The 21,210-nt window shown below is 42.0% G+C and overlaps 1 protein-coding gene across 3 annotated transcripts in view; it reads right to left on the bottom strand.

The window, feature by feature from the left end:
- Positions 1-3,429: 3,429 nt before the first annotated feature.
- Positions 3,430-21,210, bottom strand: part of fbxl19 (F-box and leucine rich repeat protein 19) — a 43,004-nt gene continuing 25,223 nt past the window's right edge. For all 3 annotated transcript variants that reach the window (XM_030057518.1, XM_030057519.1, XM_030057520.1), the window contains 4 exons: positions 13,415-13,578; positions 12,202-12,363; positions 10,272-10,493; positions 3,430-9,403 (listed from right to left, as the gene is read on the bottom strand). In XM_030057518.1, coding sequence (XP_029913378.1) covers positions 9,120-9,403; positions 10,272-10,493; positions 12,202-12,363; positions 13,415-13,578 — 832 coding nt within the window. In that variant the 3' untranslated portion in view covers positions 3,430-9,119. The remainder of the gene's footprint in view (positions 9,404-10,271; positions 10,494-12,201; positions 12,364-13,414; positions 13,579-21,210) is intronic.

Here is a 21,210-nt window from a genome sequence, read left to right as displayed (position 1 = left end):
ACAGACACCAAAAGCTACTATTATCGTCGAGTCTATTTTGATATTGCTATAAGTAAAAACTATTCCCAATTTACAACTCCGGAATTCAGAAGTAGTATCTTATTAGGAGCACCTGAAGGCAGCAAAACTCTCCTCCCCTCCCGTCCGTCCCGCGCGACCCCGTTTGCTTTACGCGCGTGCACGCCTCCGCTGAGGTCGGTCAGGTTTCAGAATCAGATTCAGAATCAGAATCAGAATCTGAATTAGAAATTATTTTATTGATTCCCAAGGGAAAATTGGAGATGCTCAAATTCTCAAGAGAAGAATTAAATTATAAAAAAATAGAAAAAGAAATATGAAATATAAAACATAAAATAAGTGCCTTACAAGTTTGTAAAAAAAAAAAAAAAAGTATGTGCATTATGTATAAATATGTGCGTTAACACTACTTGTGCATTAATCGTAGTTGTAAAACAAATATGTCCATTATATGCATTATGCCTAAATAAGTGCATTAATGTGAGAAAGTATTACAACAGTACAGCAGTTCAGTTTTGCTGGACAAAACTTTTAATTTTGAGAAAAGTGCTTGAAGCAGACAAACACCCCCTGTCCGCTCTTTTACATCTGTAGATGAGTAGGCCTATAACTCTTTCAAAACAGAATAAATTCCAGAGTAAATTTCAGAGTCCCAAATAAATATCAGTTTAAATATTAGACTATTTTACATGGCAGAGGAAAGCTAGCCTATAGGAATATTAAAGTGCTACAAGTAGGTCAGGGGTACTGAACATGTATGTATGTCTGCTTTTTTACTAAGAAAGCAGATGATGACTTAAGTTTTTTGTTGGAATCAGATAATTTTGTGTCAAATACGGTACTAAATTTTACACATAAGTTTGCATGTGTGTATACATATTATTAGACATTTTTACACAGCTCATTTTCTGTAAATTTTGGATAATATTAGTATTGGGACAACAAGAGAGCTCTACAGGTAGAGGCATTTAAAGTTTGGGGGAGGCTGATTGGGCTCTGGATGTTGATGATTATGGCTGTTGTACAGGGTTGGGGGAGATGGGATCCCTTCACGGGACACAAAATCTCCCCTGGCACCCCTGATTTGGAGGGTCTATATGGGTACAGGTGTGTGTGCACTCAGTGTTCGCTTTATCAGCTCCACCTGCACAGCTCTGCCATAAATTCTACCTTTTAACAAAGTTTATAATCCAGTCCAGTTTTTGTTGACATTGGGGAAAATGTGTAAATTTAATTCTGTGTTCATTATTGAGGTTGTAGTTTGCGTAGGTCTTGTACTGGACTACATTATATTGAGAGGTGTTTCCAATTTTTTGTCCTCCATATATATACAGAATGAGGAGGGACAGAATATTGGAAACAGCTGTCAGTAAAATGCAGTCCAGTCCAACAGCAGCACTAACTACGAGCTCAACGCCAATGTCTGTCGTCTGAAGTACCTGAGGCAACACTGAGGTAACATTAGGCATTATAAAAACACAGCAGTTTATGGATGAAAAACAAGAGATCATTTTAAACACAAATGTGTGCTAATGCGTGACGACAACCAAATCCTCTAAGGCCACAATAAACTCAATATTGGGCTATAGGAATATGGCAGGAATTCTTGTGAAATACTGAGTAGTTTTCAGCCTCTTGGCCTCCTGAAAAGATTGTTATTATTATTATTATTATTATTTAAGAACTACATTTTACATCACTATGGATATCTTTTTCATTTTCTTTATCCTGCCACCTGGATCAAGCCCCTGGTAAAGCTTTGGGATGCACTTTATATTCCTCTTACACGCCCATTTTCTTTCATTTTTTTTTTTTTTTTTAATGTATACATTTTTTTAAATCATGTTTTTGTGCGTTTTGTTCATCAAAGACTTGGTTGTGAAAAGTGCATCACAAATACAGCTGGTTTTTATGACGTTTCCTTATGACGGAGAAATGAGCAGACACACAGAGACATTGTAAAAACAACCCCATTGTCTTTATTTAGTTAGTCATTTTACAGTAGTCACTCATAAGTAGCTGCCTTGAGTTGGTCTTTTTGTGTCTCTTTTTTTCTCATTGTTCCAACTTCTTCCTCATTTTTTTGATCAACACAGCGGAAGAGTCCATGGACAAAGTATAAAAAAAAGAGCAAAAAAAAAAGGAAAACAAAAAGAAAGAAAGAAGCAGAACAAAATGCCCCTTTTCACAACAAAAACAGAAATTTTGGCAAAAAGAGATGGTGGTGATGATGGTGGTGGTGATGATGATGATGAAGGTCCAGTGCATTTTTTAAGGTGTAATACACATTGGTAAAGACACAAAAAGGAAGTCAAACTGTGGGTGGGCTTTACTAAGATAGACTGAGATATGGGACCGGATAATGCGGGTGAGATATGTTATGTCTTGGCGTCTGATTGGATAAGAGCTTTTTGGGATTCTAGGATTATCTTCCAATCAGACCAAAATCAGATCAATCACTTTGTGTCTACGGGAGAAGGTGGGCAATTTTAAACTTGATATGTGTCAACAACAAAAATAACGTGCTCGGCTCAGGGCATCGATCCCCCACAATCACAGTAAAAAAAAAAAAAAAAAAAAAAAAAAAAAAAAAATCACAAAAAAAAGGAAAAACAAAAGCAATATTTAAAAAAAAACAAAAAAAACTGACCCATTCAGACTGTAAGCACATAAAAAATATTGATCTGGTGTGTTTATGGCACAACGAGGCAATTTTCTGCCATACTGGGCATAAGCTTGGCTAGCATGTCCGTCGGTCCGTCAGCCTCCCCCGCACCCCGCACCCCCCCCGACATCACAGTTCATTTGATATGGCAGGGCCGAAAAGACAAGCAGCGCAACATCATGGCAATTTAACAACTAATACTTTTCATCTAACAGCCTACAGCGGGTCCAAACCCTCAGCTGGCTGACGCGGAGCGAGCTCAGCTGATGTGAGCCCCTGCTAAATGCCAGCCAGCACCGGCAGACGCCCCCCCACCCCCACCCTCACCCCCCCCAGTAAATCCTACGTTGACAAAATTGCAATTCATTTTTTTTTTCCATTATCACTGTAACTGGAGTTTAAATGATTAATTTGGCTGATGTATGATTTGTCCTGGTTTTGTACATTTGAGAGTATAGCAATACAATCTCAAAGAAACATTTTTTGATACCGATTCCCCTCCCCTCCCCCTCCCACCCCCCTCAGTGCCACTGCCTCACTACAGACAGTCAGTTCACGCTTCCCTACAACAACAGTTGCTTGGAGTAAATAATAATAATAAAGATAACAACAGTAATGATAATTAAAAAAAAAAAATACTAAATGATGTTAGACATCATCAGAGCTGGATCTGTGTGTGTGTGTGTGTGTGATCCTGCGTTTGCACTGCCAGGTCTGGTCAGATTTTTTTTTTTTTTGCTTGTTTGTTTTTTGTAGTTTCCCAGCATGTCAAAGAAAATCAGGGCGTCATTGAAGAAAGGTTCTGGCACTCGTTTTGTGTTAATGACCAAATGTGAACCAAAGTTGTGACTCACAAAAAAAATACATAATGCCAAAACTGGTGGGTAGCGCTGATTTCCCAGTTTTTTTTTTTTTTTTTTTTTTTTTTTTTTTAGCTTAATATACTTAATAAAAGGCATTGGTATTAATTTGATTGTTTTTGATCGAACCTTTCCTAATGATCGTACAATGGCATTCAAGGTGTGGTCAAAGGACTTTTTTCATAAGTGAGGCCCCTGAGCTTTTCATTGCAGTCGAAACAGTAAAAAAAAAAAAAAAAAAAAAAAAAAATGATTCCACAGAACAACTTAACATGACAGGATGTGATCACAACAATGCAAAAAAAAGGAAATAATGCTCATAAAGTAAAAAAGAAAAACAGTAATATATCCATTGAAATGGATGGGAGTGTAATGCAACCTTAAAAAAAAAAAAAAACAAAACAAAAAAACCTGATGAGGATGTGTTCTATTTCTGTGTAAAAATAAAATAAAATAATAATAAAAAAAAACAAAAACAGGAATGTCTCTGTTACAGAAGAAAACAAGCACAGATCTTGCTTCTTGTCTGCACAACGCGGTACTCCTGAGAAAAACACGATTAATTGCATCCCGAAAAACATGGCTGGAAACGTGATCTGATCGGAGCTGTGAGCGTGAAGGCAGGCGGGGACTGGAGAGGAGCGATGAGATACGAGAGGAGATACGGACAAAAAAAAAAAAAAAAAAAAAAAAAGAAAGAAAAGGGGGGAGGAGACAGATCTGCGAATGAGGCGAACATCGAAGACATTGAGGCTCAGGCACCAACACACCCGGAGCTGTTGGTCTGATGACACACACACACACACACACACACACCTCGGCCTGACACCAACCCAGAGTTCACCTTAACCAAAGCAAAGTGCTGTCTACACAAATACTGTCAACAACTCGTGTGAATTAGCTCGGAGAGACGCCGAACAGCGGCTCTCGGGTTAGTCAGAGGAACCGATTTCTAAAAAGGAGCAGGGCAGGAAGTCCACGTCCTGCGTCCTGCAGCCACAGTCGGGGGTAAAATCCACAGTTAACCTCTCCGTCTCACAATCGGACCCACTAAACCTGCAGTCTGGAGTGCAAAACAACCTCGGGATGATAGAGGTTTACCTAGAAGAGCTACTCAGAACAAGAGGTTTGCCAGGATTTAGCGACCGCAGGCTGTTAACGTCCAGCACCAGGACTGCTGTTGTACTGCGCCGAGAGTTTGGATATCTTCGAAGACGGTTGATTGGGGAAGATTAAAGTTATTCTCAGTAACCTGTTGCTGACAAGACGCAGACAATTTTACAGGCTGGGTCCTCTGGAATTTGCGATGAACATCGAGTTAAGCTTTTTTTCTTCCCCAAACTAGATAGATACTGTTTTGAGATTATAGCTCCTCACATGCAGTTCTGAAAATATCTTACTCAGAAATGTCCAATACTGTTTTTTTTTTTGTGTTTTGTTTTTTGTTTTTGGACAGCCGTGGTTACCGAAACTGTCCGGGAAAACCGAGATCATCTCGATCGCGTTTGCTTGAAATGGAGCTGCAACTGCACGCGCAAAAGTCGATCCATCATCCACGTATTTCTGGAGACGGTTTGGGTTTCCGCTGGCGGACATTCGGATCGTGCCTGTGACAACACAAAGCCTGACAGTAAACACTGCTGTTTGGGTCACGGAGAGCTGGAGGGACTGGAACCCGACTGCGTTCCTGGTCCAGAGCCCGCCGCACCCGACCACCGACAAAACGAGTTCCTCAGTTTTTCACGCTCCTGTGTGTTTGACCCAAAGCCGAACAAAGACAAACTTAACCAGGAAGAAGACTTGGGGGGGAAAAAAAGAAAAAAAAAAAATACCCAGAGCGAGTTTTGCGGTCACATTTCAAGTTGGCTGGCATGGGACAGAAAAAAATAAAATAAAAAAAGACAGAATGGCATGTTGAGATGAAGTGAGGATGAAAGAAATAAGAAGGAATGGCAGGCGATGAGGCTGGAGGAGAAGTGTGGCGGGGGGAAACGGGGGCTCGACCTCTTGATCTCTTCCCATTGGCTGAGCGCCGGAGGTTTGAACACTTCACTGCGGCTCCGCTTGAATTGCTTTTTCTCCCGTGGCTCCACACTGAGCTGACCCTTTAGTCGTATTGCCTGTATTTTATTGCAGACTGAAAGCTTCGTGGTCTGGTGGACGGATCCACCACTGGTGTTTCATCACCCCACTGTTTTACATCACACACACACACACACACTCGCACACATACGCACACTCCAGCCCAGCATGTGTGTGTGTTGGGGGGGGGGAGCGGTAGGGTACACACAGCTTCTAAAGTGGTGGGTAGGTACATTCATTATGCCTCCAGTTCGGACAGCTAGCGAGCTAAAGCAGTAGGGGTGTTGGATCGGTTCGCCGGCCAGTGAAGAGCTGCACTCCGACTCGGCGTTCGCCGCGAGAAACTGCATCTCCGCGACTGTCCTAACACTGAACGGAGCGTCCTCGTGACGGGTTTTTGTAGGCACAACCCAGAAGTTGTTTGACCGTGGGTTCCCTTGGCAGATTTCTAATGGATTATGTGTTCAAAAAAACGTAAGAGGGACAAGCGGTCGCAAACAAAAACGAACCTGGTCGTTTCCAAGTTTCCAGTTTTGAGCTAAAACCATAATAACTTCTCCTTCCATGTTCAAGCAGCTCGCTATCTCTGCTTTAAGCAACCGAGGAGGACAAGTCTGCGTCAAAACAACAGAAACTGAGTGATCAGACGTGCCGCGGTCCTGTGGTTCGTGCCAAATCAGAATATTTCCGGATGGTGTAATACAGAAATGCACCAAACAGACAGATGTCATGATGGAAGTTTCAATAAAGTCAATCAAACTCTTCTGCCGATGCAGTGACATCAGTGAACCCCACAGCCGTGAACCACCCGGAAACTCGATCCCGATTGGTCGTGAACCAGAGGCCGACAGAGGCCCGAGCTGGTTCTACAGGTTGAATTTCTGCGGTCAAAAGTGAGTGTAAGTTTAACAGAAGGATGAAGAAACAGGAGATGCACCTGTAGAGCTGAGCCGGGCTGATAATGTCAGTGAACTTGTCCGATGTAATGATGTGTCATTATTCCAACAGTCGCTGTAGCTTTAGTAGCAGCAGCTGATGATGTTGCGGCTGAAATGTTAATGGGGTCTAATTAACGTCGGAGCAAACTCTCTCTCAGGCTTAATCACAGGATACTACCGAGAAACTGGGAGAAAAAAAAAACAAAAAAACAAAACATTGGAAATCTGGCCAGGGGACCCCCACGGCTCAAAACTGTTAACTCACATCCAGGTTTCAGATCTACAAAGTGCTAAACACTCCATAAGAGCTGGTCTACCGCAGCGGAAGGCGGAGCTTTGGCGCCGGAAACCTCTCGGCGCCGAAAACTGATTGGACTCGGGCCGACGGGTTTCTCTCGGTCTTCCCTCGCGGTGTGAAGGAGCGAGGCGGCGGCGGCGGCTCTTCATCGAGGCGGCTCGCGCTGGCGTTTGTGCTACTCTGTTAGACCGTGTGACACATGGGTAAATATCTGATGGGCAATTTTGCCGACAACTATGCCCACCGTGACTTTTCCACAATACTTTTTGTTCTATAAAGGTCTGCTGTACTATTTACATTTCTTTTGAGCCTGATGCCAATTCCCTCAAGATGCCAGCTGCAGGCAATATTGTCCATCCCCACTGCCTCGGAGTTGCCCGGGTACCTTGGCCTTGCTGTCCTGGTGAGGGTTGCGACAATACCAGAAGCTTATTAGGACAGAAATAGCAGCCGGTTGAGATAATATAGCAGGATCACGACACCAGGGCAGGAAACTCAATTTTTTTTTGTTCATTTTTTTTTTTTATACAATCCACCCGGCAATGCAGCTGACCCACTGAAAAACACACCGCCATCTTCAGCTATTTCTCGGCAACTTAAAAGGAAAAAGAACCGAGCGATAATTGGTCGAATGATGGCCAAATTTGCCAGAGTGGCAGAGAAGCCACAGCCAAAATTTTGTTCTCCGGCATCTGGCTGTGGTGGCAGGTGGCAGCTTCCCACGCTCTCCAAGGCAGAAGAGAGAAAACGACCGGCTGATAACCGGCTGAAGGTCGGCGCCGTCGGTGACACACACATGGATGTGGAAACGGCACCGAGGAGCGACCCAACCGAGACGCGATCGTTCTCTCATTTGTTGTTAGAAATTGAAACCTACAAAAAGATACCTGCACTTCAGATTAAAGCTCCTTAGTGTTTAATATTTCTACATAAATTTAATCAATGTGACAGTCGTATCTGCTGCACATTCCTGAAATCAGTAAAGGACGAATAAATCACTAAGGGAGCATTAACCCGCGTGCAAAGATCCATTTGTCCGTTGCATCTTCTTGCCTTGTATGACAATTTCCACGTCTGACAGTTTATTTCTTTATAGATCATGGGGAGCTTTTTAATCCACTTATTAAAACGGCCCCAACACTACCTGCTGCTTTGTTTCGGGCCGTAAATATTATAAAACAGCATGATAGCATCAAAGCATTGTGCACAACCCTGGCCAAGGTCGGCGGCAAAACGGACAAAGTTTAGTTCAGGAGTGCGTGATGGAGCCCGGCTGGATTGCTTCTGGATTGAGGTCAGCTGAAAGTAAAGGGATATTTCACTTTCCTTATACTTTTTACGGCACTGTTTCAACTATTGCAGCCTCAGAAGAGGCCGTTTGAATGTCAACGATGCTGCGCCGAAGCTGAAATATCCCTTCCAACACTGGATAGACAGTTACAAAGCTGAACCGTTTGACTGGGAAAACTGCGAATGCGACCCCGCAGGAGTGTGTAAGCAAAGGGTGGGTGCATGGAGTTTACGCTTTGGGCTGCTGGACAAAACAACTGGCTCCCAGTGACGCATTTGGAAAACTATGAAATACTGCTTTTTCCCCATTTCCTGGCTCTGTGGCTTTTGATTAGCAGGTGGATGGCCTGGCATAGGTGATTGGTTTTTTGGGTAGAAGGAAAGAAGGAAGGAAGGAAGGAAGGAAGGAAGGAAGGAAGGAAGTAGAGGCCGGGGGAGGGGTGTTCAAAGGTTAAGGAAGGGTCATTTACAGTAAACTACAGATATATACACACACCCAAATTGTACAGAGAACAAATATGTACATGCTCAGGGTATTTTTGTTTAGTTTTTGTTTAAACTATGTCCGACAACTTTGCTTTTCCCAAAATATGTCCTCTTCCTCCTCCTCCTCCTCCTCTTTTTCTGTGGTTATTGTCCGTACATTTTTCTCACAAACAAACCAGGAAAAAAAAGAAAAGAAAAAGAAAAAAAAAAAAAATCCAAAGTCAAGAGAAATGTTGCAAAGGTCTGTTCTGCCCCCTCGTCTTCCTCAATATTTCTCCCCGACTGTCTTGGTTGCTGCCCCCACCTCCATCTCTGTAGTGTAATGGGGGTGGGAGGCAGTTGGGCTGGGCGAGGCAGGGTGGTGGTGGTGGTGGGGGGGTCTAGGCTGGAATGGCGAGGGGCGGGGGGGCGTTTGAGGCCTGGCTGTCGGCGTGCCGGGCGCCACGTGACATCACAACATACGTCGGAATCAGCGGGGCGCCTTAGCTGTTCTTCAGCAGCGTTCTGTCGTCGGGAGGGCAAGAGGAAGAGGACGAGGAGGAAGAGGAGGAGGAGGGAGCCACTGTGGTGGTGGTGGTGGTGGAGGAAGAGGAGGAGGAGGTGGCAGAGGAGGAGGAGGAGGAGGAAGAAGAGGAGGCGTGCGGCGGGAAGGAGAGGAGCTGTCCGCTCTCGGAGGAGAGAAGCGAGCAGGAGCGCAGGTCCACCGTCTGCAGGGAGGCACAGCGACGCAGCAACGGCACACACTGCTCCGTCACCTTAACACAGCCTGCACACACACACACACACACACACACACACACACACACACACACACACACACACACACACGTGTCAGTGGTACAATAATGGCAAACAAAATACAGTGGGTCTGAATCCTGAGCTGGGCGATAAGAGAGCGAATTAATTTAGGAATTCAGCTTAAAAGTTCACTAATGATTTCTTCTTCCTGTGAAACAGAGCGTCTCAAACAGTGACACCATCCTGCACAAGTGGCTGTTAATTAAAATTTTAACCATTAAAACCAGAACAAATCTTTAAACATCCTCTCTCATCCACATATCCCTTCAAATAAAACTTTTTTCTCCCTAACTGCACTGCAAAAAACGCAAAATCTTACCAAGATTATTTGTCTTATTTCAAGTCAAAAATGTCTTATTACTAGTCAAAATATCTCATTACACTTAAAATAAGACATGATCACATCAGAAGTAACTTGTTTATAGACAACTGTCTCTTGTTTCAAGTGAAAATTTGCTTCAAACAAGTGAAAATTTGCTTGTTTCATTGGCAAAATTTGTTTCTTGTTTCTACCTAATTTTCACTTATTTCAAGTGAATTTTCACTTTTTCCACTGGCAAATTTTGCCAATGAAAATAAGACATTTTTGACTTGAAATAAGACAAATATTCTTGGTAAGATTTTGCGTTTTTGCAGTGTGAGATCCCAATGGTTTGTGCTTGTGAATGATCCTTCCCTGCAACATGTCCCGCATCTTTTTTTCAACAGGAAACACATTAAATCAAGAAACTCCAACTCCAACAAAGCTTCAAATTCTTCAGCAAAGCCCCGATACATAAAAATCAATTTACCCACAGCTTGTGTGCGTGTGTGTGTGTGTGTGTGTGTGTACGTACCTGCCAGGTTGATGTGTGTGAGGCTCTCTCTCAGCGGGGAGATTGGCGAGGTCAGCGTGTGCACCGTCTGGTCGGTGATGTTTGCACACTGACTCAGGTCCAGCTTGGCGAGGTGAGGCACGTAGCGCACCAGCAGGCGCGACGACGCGTCCGTCAGGTCCAGGCCGGCCAATCGCAGCTCCGTCACGTTCTGGAAGCGCCCGCCCCTGGTCTCTCCGTGCGCTGATTGGCCCCCGCAGCGACAGCAGGAGAGCATGAAAAACAATTAGGACTCATTCATATTGAACTAAAAACATGTCTTCTGTCTTCCAGTCTTGTTTGCCACTGAATTTAAAATAAATCAATAAAGCACATTCACTTTGCAAATGCATTTTACCAGTATTTATTAATTCTTTTTAACATTTTAGTTCTTGCTGTTTTTCTTGCTTTTATTACCATGTTTCCTTTTTACCACTACTGCCACAATTTCTGTTTTGGTCTTATTGTTGTTACTGCTCATTTTTAGTTGTGCCCTCTAATTCCAGCTGTGTACAAAATGTGCACAAATAAACCAGAATGACCCGCCTGTTATTTTGCCGTAATTCTGTCTTTAACTTGTTCAAAGCTGGCTAAAGCGCATGATTTTATGTCGAATACATTTTATTTTCAAAATAAAGTTACCGCATGGAAGACAAATCTTTCTTTGGAGAGCTTCCCTCAAATTTGTGTCACAAAGAGAAACTGTGACAAAGTGCTGAATGAACTCATTAATGAACTAACATCAGTGTAATATGATATATAAAAAAAATAAATAAATAAATAAAAAAAAAAACACTTTCACAGCCTTCTAGTACACGCTGAGGCTTTCTGAAGGATTTTTATGTTCCGTTTTCGCAGGGAAGTGTAAATGGAAGTGAGAATGAACTCGAAGGGTTTGTAAACAGTTTTGCTGATAACATTCGAGAACATTTCCTTGGCTCCTCCATGAAATTTATTATTTCATCTAGTTGCTCAACAGCGCTTTAGAAAAACGAAGACAGGTTCAGGCATTCCTCTTTGACTCTTGGAACTTATTGCTTCAGTCTAAGTTTGACTGTCACAGCAGATGGTGAGCACCGGAGTTCACGCCAATTCAATAAATTAATAAATAAATAATCAAATTTGACTACAGGATTTACAGTGTTTTTCTGTTGTTGTGCCGGGCCATTATGTCATGTTTAATAAAGCTTAAACGATTAATTACAATAATCAAACAATTAGGGCTGTGCGATATGACCGAAATCAAATATCCTCATACAGGTCATTTTATATCCCAATAACAATATATATGGCGATATTGCACGTTTTCAGTAAATTACATGAAAAATAGTTTGGATAAAATAAATTTGTAACATGATGAAATACATGACAGAGCAAAACATGGAACGACAGACATTTTTCTACCGTTGCACAATACTGTATATATATCGTCGTATCGCACAGCCCTGCAAACAATTATTTTATTTAACAAGCAAAAAAGCCAAATTTTCACTTTATCAAACTTCACCAAGCTGCCAAGATTGTCTTCCTTTTCATGTTCATATAATTAGAAGATTAATACTTTGGGTTTTTTTTTTTTTTTTGGCTGCTGATCAAACTAAGGAAGCAGTTTGAAGACATCGTTTTGGACACTGACCACATCCCATTATGTTGGACACTTTGTGCACCAAATGAAGAACAGATTAACTGACAAAAACACTCGCTAGACTGATAAACAATGAAAATGACCAATAAAGACCTGATATCTCAGTGTAACCCTGACATCCTGTATGTTTCTCATAGTTTCACAGCTTTAAATAGAAGTGCTGTTGGTGAAAATGACTGACGTGACGTATATGACGGCATTCTGATCCCAATCTAACGGTTTGTCTCACGGCCTGGTGCCGGCAGAGCGGGGGTGCAGCAGTGTCACCTGTCCTGGTGTCAGCGGGGGGCGCTAGCAGCTCTCTCAGATGGGAGTCTTTGAGCTCCTCCACCCTGCTGAGGTCCAGCAGCCGCAGACAGGGACAGACGGCCTGACACAGAGCCGAGACCGACGACCACGGACAGCCGGACACGTTCAGCTCCAGCAGACCTGAGAGAGAGACGAACCACAGGCACAGAGACTTTGAGCGACACGAGACTGAATAAAATGATGTTCAGATGTTAAAAGGATCAGACTTGGTGACAGAGAGAGCATGTCCTGTAACCAGCGGGTCGGAGGCTCAGTCCCTGCATCAGCCCAGGTGTCTATCCCTTTCTAATACCTTGTTTTCACCTGTGGCATCTCTGTTGAGGGACCGGGGCCTCGTTTTTGCCCCGGGGGCTTTTAGTCCAGTAATTTTAGGCCAAAATTGGGGTCAACCTAGGACAAATTGCAAGAGAAGCAAACTCAACTGATTCTGTATCCTCAGTTTGTCCTGAGTGAGGGGGAAAAAGTCCCAAGGAATCCCATTGGTGGAAAGTTTTGAAAATCACCTATTTATGGCCACATATTAACAAAAAACACTGTTTTTAACACACAGGGGAAAGGGGTTCCAAATTTTACTTTCAGATATCACTATAAAAAAATCACAAGATGATTACACACACAAAGACAAGAAAAAAAGTCAATTACAAGTTCTTTGAATTATTCTGTTTACACATGCATATCACACATTATCTGATTTGATATGCACTAATAAGGAATATAAGGAATAAATGCCAGAAGAGACATTTAAACAGTGAATTAAAAAGTTACTATATATAAAGTAACCTTGAATTAAAAGGTTACTATATAACAGTAAATTAAAAAGTTACTAAAAAAAAAAAACACAACAGCTTTGACTTTTTTCCATTTGACTTCTTCTTATTTGCATTACGTTTGCATTACGTTTGCATTAGGTGCATTACAGTTGCCTCCCTAAACCCTTCACTTTGTTCCTGCAGACCCAGGAACTTTGGCCGCTGAACTTTTTGGTGGAAGATGGAAGAAAACATTCAGCCTTTTCTGCTTTATCGGCCAAGCTGCTGACCTCTGACCCCTGTGGTTTTGTGTTTCTCAGAACGAGCCGAGAAGAAACCTCTGCTGATGTGAAATTCCTTCTAACTTCCCCATAAAAGAAGAGAGAGAGAGCGAGAGAGGGGGACCGCTGCCGTCCCGTTACCTTGTAGGCGGTTGATGAGCCACATGAGCTGTTTCTTGGAGATGTTGGTGTAGCCGAGGTTGAGGGAGACGGGCTGCCGGCGGATGATCCCGCTCAGCATCGGGGGGGTGATGGAGCGCTGCCGGCTCAGGTCAATCTGAGTCCACAGCCTCTTGTCGCAGCACCTGGAGGCGGGAGGAGGGGAGGGGCAGGTTAACACCGGGTATCCACCAAAAAACCATAAACGGCTGTGTTGCTGCCATCATCCATTCACATTGGTGACACAGCAGTAATTCACCCTGTGTCCAGCTCATGAGAGCGTTCAGGTTCACTGCTCTGGGGCCGGATTCTCCAAAGGTTCTTAAGATTAAATTTCTTCTTGAGTTCCACTTTTTTTCTTAAGTTTGGGTTTAAGAAGAATCTTAAGATATTTTCGAATTCACAAACAAAATACCTTAAGAATCCAAACAAAAGATCTTAAGAATGTTCTCAACTTTATTCTTAAGATTTTTCTTAAGAATAAATGGGATTCTTGAAAGAAATTATCTCACTATTTTTCTTGAATAGTATCATAACTTTAAGACAGGTAAAGGTCGTCTTAAGTAACCACATGCTGTGTGAACATCTTTGATTAATTTAGAGCCAAATTTGATTATATAACATAGATTAATGTAGTAGGCTAATACCTTAATAATTTTACATTGTATATGTTAACATAGTGATAATCGTTATCTAAACTGTAATTCAGCCTAATATATAAGCCAGTATTTAGACACATATAGGCACATATATTGTTTCTGAGTCTATATGAGGACATTTTGTTTAGCCACCAGTCACCATTCATGTGTCAATTATATTTAGATTCCATTAACTAATAGGTTAGTAATATCGTCGCTGTCCAATACAAAGTATGTATCTCAATTTTTGAGAAAACACTTTTATAACATCAAATCAAAGTTGAGACTATAATGGATATTGTTTTGTTGTATTTTAGATGGAGCTGCTGTGGGTTGCAGCTCGAGGCTGTTTGTTTACATAAAGGTAGAGAGTTGAGAAGTTTGTAAGTGGAAAAAATTAAGAAGTTCTTAAGATAATGTGCAGTTCTTAAGAAAATAATGGGGAATAGCACTTGAGAACATTCTTATGAACTTCTCATTTTTTCCTCTTACGAAACGTCTTAAGATTATTAGTAAGAACTTTTTGGAGAATCTGGCCCCTGGACCCGCTGGCAGGGAGCAGTCCTTCAGCACAGGGACGTCCCAGTTAACCAGAGATCTGAGGTGTGTACCATGTAAACACGACGCGGGATCGAATGAGGACCAGGACCTTCGTTACCTGTCATCCCCTCTCCTTCCCAATCTGTCTGCTCTACCTCTGCTTTGAACTAGAACTTAACTTGGGACCAAACTCAATCCAACCTTAACCGGAAAAAGCTTTCTCCACACCAAACTTGAACCTGAAAGATTCTTGGCCCAAATGGAACCCATGATAGTCAGAATTTAATCTTTCTGCTAAATAATGATCTCACATGAAACATTTTCCCTTTTCATAGCCTTACAGGTTTTGAGACAATTTGACAGGCAAAAGGAAAACAATCTTTCTGACTCCCAGAAACACTGAAATCTTCAGGAATCAAGAGGACCAGCTGTTATCATAACATAAGCTCATGCCAAAAACATATTTTGAGGTACTACAGCCGTCTACAGGCTACAGGATTACAAGATGAAGGCCTATAGGCTCACAAACTGGAGCAAAGTGAGCAAACTCTCTGGCTAATAGTCATATCGGTCAGGTAGTAGCCTGGAGGGGATCTGGTGTTTGGTCTCGTGTGTGTGTGTGTGTGTGTGTGTGTGTGTGTGTATCTGTGAATCTGTCTGCAGCTAATCTCGTACACTACTGAAATTCTGCGCACAGTTCTGACTGATATGATGAAGAACCTCTTGTGGTTGCCGTGATTAAAAACCTTTGTTCTCACTACTTCCGTTCTCTCTCTTCATTCACTCCCTAGCTCGCTCGTCCACCTGTGCTCTGTCCCTCCCTCTCTCTCTCTCTCCTCACACACTAGTGAGTCTGTCAGCCTAATATTTCTTTTCTTTTTTTTATCCTCGTGTGTCCATGTTTGCTCTGATCACGGGTGGAAAAAAAAATCCTAGATGTGCGATGCATTGTTTGGGCGAGTTTATAAAAACACACTGCTGACAAAGAAAGTCAACAGAACACAGAGCAGACACACACACACACACACACACACACACACAGAGGAGAAAAACACTGCCAAGTGTCAGAGGGTGATGTGATTTGTCAACAAGTGGAGGTTAAAACAGGTTAAGTGGCCTGATGCTTCACCACTGTAAAAAAAAAAAAAAAAAAAAAAAAAAAATGATGTGTGAAACAGCCGTCACTGTTTCATATCTACTAAGGGACAGAGACAGAGAGAGGGATAAAGACAGAGAGAGGAAGGCTGGGGCTGGTGTGTGTGTGTGTGTGCAATGACAGACTGAATACTGTGTGTGTGAGTGAGTGAGTGAGAGAGAGAGAGAGAGTGAGAGAGAGAGAGGTTACTAATAAATCTGAATTTTGCTAATGAAATGGCCCCTGAACCACTGATGTAATGTGTGTAATAAAGTAGAAAACACATAGAGAACAAGAAACAGCTAAACTTTAGAGGCTTTGGAAATTTTGGCTTATACTTTCTATTGTGTGCAATATTATATTTCAATCATGCAGTAATTTATAGTGTAACTTGAAAAGCGTTTGGCAACTCAATGAGCTTCTGAGTCTCTTAAGTTTTGCTCATGGCTCAGCACAGAGTTTAGCTACTGAGTGCACCCCTCTAGTGGTTTTGGTAATTTCCATTGCTTCTATTTTTCTGTTGTTTTAGTATGGTTTTGTAACCTCCACTGCTCTACTTATTTTGGTTGTTCTTATTGTGATATTGTGACATTTGCTTTTACCTTTTATTCTTTTACTTTTTATTCTTCTATTGTAACTGTTGCACTTTGAGATCATTTATTTGATGTAAAGTGCGTTATAAATTAAATTTATTATTATTATTATTATTATTATTATTGTTTATTTGTTTTTTCAGAAGTCAGTGTGTGTGTGCCGCTCAGTCCAAAGCCTACCCGAGACAAGCAATTAAGTCACTAATTAAGCCTGAACAACACTGCACCCGCTGGGACCCACCAGATCCACGCATTACTGTGGCTACACTTAAGACTGACAAGTAAATGCAAAAAAGTCACACAGGAAGTGACGCATTTTGCATTTACGGTATGTTTGACATACATAGCAGGGGAAGTCACAGCCCCGCCCGCACGGGGTGATTGACAGGTGATTCTGGAGAGTGCAGTGCAGAAAACAACGCAGCCGTGAGCACTTAACCTCAAAGTTGGAGACACACTGGAAAAAAAAAAAAACACCCAAAAAACGCCTTACCGCTTTAAATGTTTCAAGCACATCTACAAAAAAATGAACTTTTAACCCAACATCGCCTCAGTGCAACTCCATTTTGAAAAGCCTCACAGCAGCAGCACTTCCCACAAGCCTCTGCTGAACAGAGCCAGCAACCATCATGCTTTGCAGACACAGACGACATGTTCAAACCAAATCAGAGTGCAACACACACACACACACACACACACACACACACACACACACACACACACAGGGCAGAACTGACAGGAACTCACGAGATTTTTCGGGAGGAATGACACAGAAAACTCTGAATGTAGAGGAAATTACACTCAGCATATATTGCAACTTTAGTTTCCATGATAAACACCAAATAAATATTTCATTTTATATCACCAGCACTCCCACTGTGGTTTAACACCAAAACTGATTCCATATTTTTTTTTTTTTTTTTTTTAAACTGCAGCTGTTGATAGACACCTTATATATACTGTGCCAATATTCAAAATCTTTCAATCTCTTTTATATCAGAGAGGGAAGACAATGACATGCCAATATCCAATATTCAAAAAAAGGCAGCGATCAGCCCAGTAAATCAGTACACTGATAAACCCAGTCTGACCATAGTTAATACATAAATATTACACGCAACATCTCTAATAAAAAGAATTTTTACTCCACAAATCACTGGGACTATAATGACTGATCACTGATTCTTGAGAATTTGGATAAATCATGTCCCAAAAAGAAAAATGCTATTTCCGCTGGAAATTTACAACATTTTAATGAATAAAAAGAATCAAGGGCATAATCAGGGGGTCCTTTGCACATTTGTAAGGTTCTTTTATAGATTTATTTTTAATTTGTATTAATTTAATGATTATATGTTGGCCCATGCCCTACAAAACCAGTTGTCCTCGGATAGGAGATAATCATTTCAACTTGATTAAAACAACAAAAAGTAATAATTCCATTGAATAATATCTTTACCACATGAAAGAGTACATCATAATATGTATTAAAAACTACAAACGATGGGTTTTGAACAATATTTACTATTATTTTGTGGTTGCTCAAAATGTGTCCCAGATATTCGTCACCACCGTCAGATATTTATTTAAAAAATAATAATAAAAAAACTACAAGGTCAATTACATTCCTGAGGATCCCTTTTCAAACCTTCAGCTCTACTGCATGCTTCAAGACCGCTCAGGCTCCTGGAAGTTTTCTATTTTCTCTTAAACCTCTTCATATTTTTTTCATTTTAATACAAAAATGTTTTTCAAATTAAAAAAAAAAAAAACATTGCGGTGACGGTGTTGACAAAAACAAAGTAGCCTAATAGCTGGAAAAACCTATTTTATGAAAAAAATGCAAAATGAGGAGGTTGCACCGGTACATTGCTGAACAGCCAAGACCTTGGCCTATAATGATATACCTTCAGATTTTGTAATTTAACACACTTTTTTTTTTTCAAAATTAAAACCTGTTTTATCCAAATTCCCAAGAATCAGTGTGATAAGTAATGATTATGGCCACAATCTCTAAATGTATAATGCAGCAAATTCGGCAGGATTAACACTGTCGCCGTAACTGTGCAGGAGGTCGGCCTACACAAAATTTCCACACAACCCACAGGTGATTATCACTAGGAGGCTGAAGTAAACGTGTTTTTCCAGCTCGTATTTAAAGTCACAATGACATTATAAGGGCATGTTGCTTTTTGCATTTGAAGTATTTAGTGTTGAAAAAGGATATTTGGGGGAGAGGGCAATCATTCAAAAGTGTAGACCAACAGGATATCAGCCCGGGAGAGACAGGACCTTCTAAGCATTTAAGAATCTGTGATGGTTTTTAGTGGTTGGAACTTTTCTCCGGCGGGTACAGACTGATAAAAACACACTGTTCTCCAGGAAGTTAAAAAAAGGAAATTTGATGCATACAAGAGAAGAAAAAAAATCAATTTGGGCATTTATTGTGCAATAAGTGCATGCAACAGAAACCGAACTAAGGCGAAAACATCCCTTTTGACTTCACTGTGATATGAAAACAAATCTGACATGCTGTGAATCCATCAGGATATTTCCACTTGGCTAGAAAGCTTGTTTGGTCTTACTGGGGTCCAGACGGTCACCGCCACACAAGGGGAACTAAAGCCCACCCGACCTGCTGGAGTGTATTAACACAGCAAATGCACTGCAAAAAGGCAAAATCTTACCAAGATTATTTGTCTTATTTCAAGTCAAAAATGTCTTATTCCTAGTCAAAATATCTCATTACACTTAAAATAAGACATGATCACCTCAGAAGTAACTTCATTTTCACTTATTTCAAGTGAATTTTCACTTTTTCTACTGGCCAATTTTGCCAATTAGTAAGGGTATTTTATCAGATATTTGACCAATCTGCCAACTAAATCGTTACCAAGAAACTTCTTCACCAATGTGTTTCTAAAGGTGTGTAATAACATGTACTAAAAGGTTGAAATTCAACTCCTGGGGGAAACCTCATAAAAAACTGCTTAAAGTTGGGGTACCGATAACCGATTTTTCAAAAATTCTGAAGTGCTTAAATTGGACATAAGTAACTTTTCAGGGGTCAAACTAGGGGTTTTTCATGATGATGCTGAGTTGATTGCTAGCATTTATTTTTCACCAAGACCACTCCCTGGTGGAAAAACGGCCGCACCCACTTTTCCCGCTCACCCCCAGTGGAATTACAGTGGAACTGCAACCAAGTTCGATACAATGGGGGTTAATGGAGAGTGGCAAGGCTCGTCGTAGACGGGCTCAGGTACTACTCTGGGTGCAATTTGATACAACATGTTCTCATGAAAGGCAGCGGCTGGGCTGATCAAACCAGAGACTCTACCTCCAACAGAGGGTGCAGCTGCACAGCATTCTCTCCGTGCCTACCTACAAACCCAGGACTGGATCCTTCTACAGAGCATGTCCCTGGACCCCAGTGACTATGGATGAACATTAGGGGCTCTAGGGCCCTATCTTGCGCCACCCTCTACCCGTTGCCACTACCCGCTTCTAACAGCCACTAACAGCTTCCACTATCCCTAAACGGTATCTTGCTACCCGCTATACATTATGCCGACTCCGTTATTTGCACCTGGAGCTGTGCCCGTGGGCGTGTTTTATACGCTTTCCCTACAATTGCTATCTTGAGCATACACTTCAGGGAAAGCGGACAGCGGGTCTTCGAAACCACCCGCTATCCCATTTGGGCTTTTACAGGAGCGCGCCCAGGCGGCTTCAATACGCATCCACTTGGACTAGGGCTGCACAATTAATCGAATTTTAATCGTGATCACGATTTTGGCTGCCACGATTAAATTAGCCTGATCGTCGGCGATATTTACATTTAAAATGCGGGCTCTGCTGCGTATCTAATCAAGCACTTTCTCAGCCAGTAGTCAGCCAACCACCAGGGGGCGAACACACGATTAAGGCTTCATTAAGCTGCCCAAATAACAAGCGAGACATAGGTTAAGGGATGTTTATTTACCTTGACAGTTTCGAAGGTAACTTCCTCCTTCAGAAAGCGTCCAACTGACAGCCGGAGCGGCATGTCAGCTGGCTGCTACATTCAACCGGGTGGCCGCGCACACCGTGCGATACCGCGGCCGGTCCACCTGGTGCCGGACGGTGCCGCGGCCGGGACCGCGCCCACCCAGTCAGGTCTGCTGGATCTGACAGATGTGCGGCGCACACAGACTGCCATATATACCTTTCATTATAAATCAACTTTTGTTTATACGCGGCTGCAGCAGCACAATGGACAGCGACACAGAGAATATGGTTGATTATTGATTGCGCAACGCGGCCATTCGCCGGTAATCGTGCTGCGCGCATTAAACGATTTTGCGGAGGCAGGAGGAAAGTTGCATGGTTTACATTGTATCCACTTTTCGCGCGCTGCGTGCGTGACCGTGCACGTACTCGTGCATGAACGCCCTACCGTGCTGGAGCACACCGCTTACAACTGTGCCAGAGCGGGGGAAGGGTGCTGTATTCAAGCATGGAACGAAGCGCTCACACTAGTCAAGTAATTTTATTTTTTATTATTAAGCATTTATTCTTGTTTAAAGTTTCATTTTGCACTGAAAACTGTTCATATGTTGTTTGTTTAAAAGTAGTGCAATAACAATACAGATGCTTTCCCCAACATGATGAATAATCGTGATGAATAATCGTGATTACAATATTGATCAAAATAATCGTGATTATCATTTTGGCCATAATCGTGCAGCCCTAACTTGGACACATGTGGACGTGCACATGCGGCTCCACCTCCCGAATAAAAAGCCACCTTGCTTTAGCCTCAGTTGAACCCCTAAGAAAATGGCAGAGATAGTACTAAATCGCGACCTGCCTCTCTCCATCGCGGGTTTA

The sequence above is a fragment of the Myripristis murdjan genome, chromosome 8 (assembly GCF_902150065.1).
Source record: "Myripristis murdjan chromosome 8, fMyrMur1.1, whole genome shotgun sequence".
Taxonomy (NCBI): Eukaryota; Metazoa; Chordata; class Actinopteri; order Holocentriformes; family Holocentridae; genus Myripristis; species Myripristis murdjan.
This window is presented reverse-complemented; position numbering and strand designations above follow the sequence as displayed.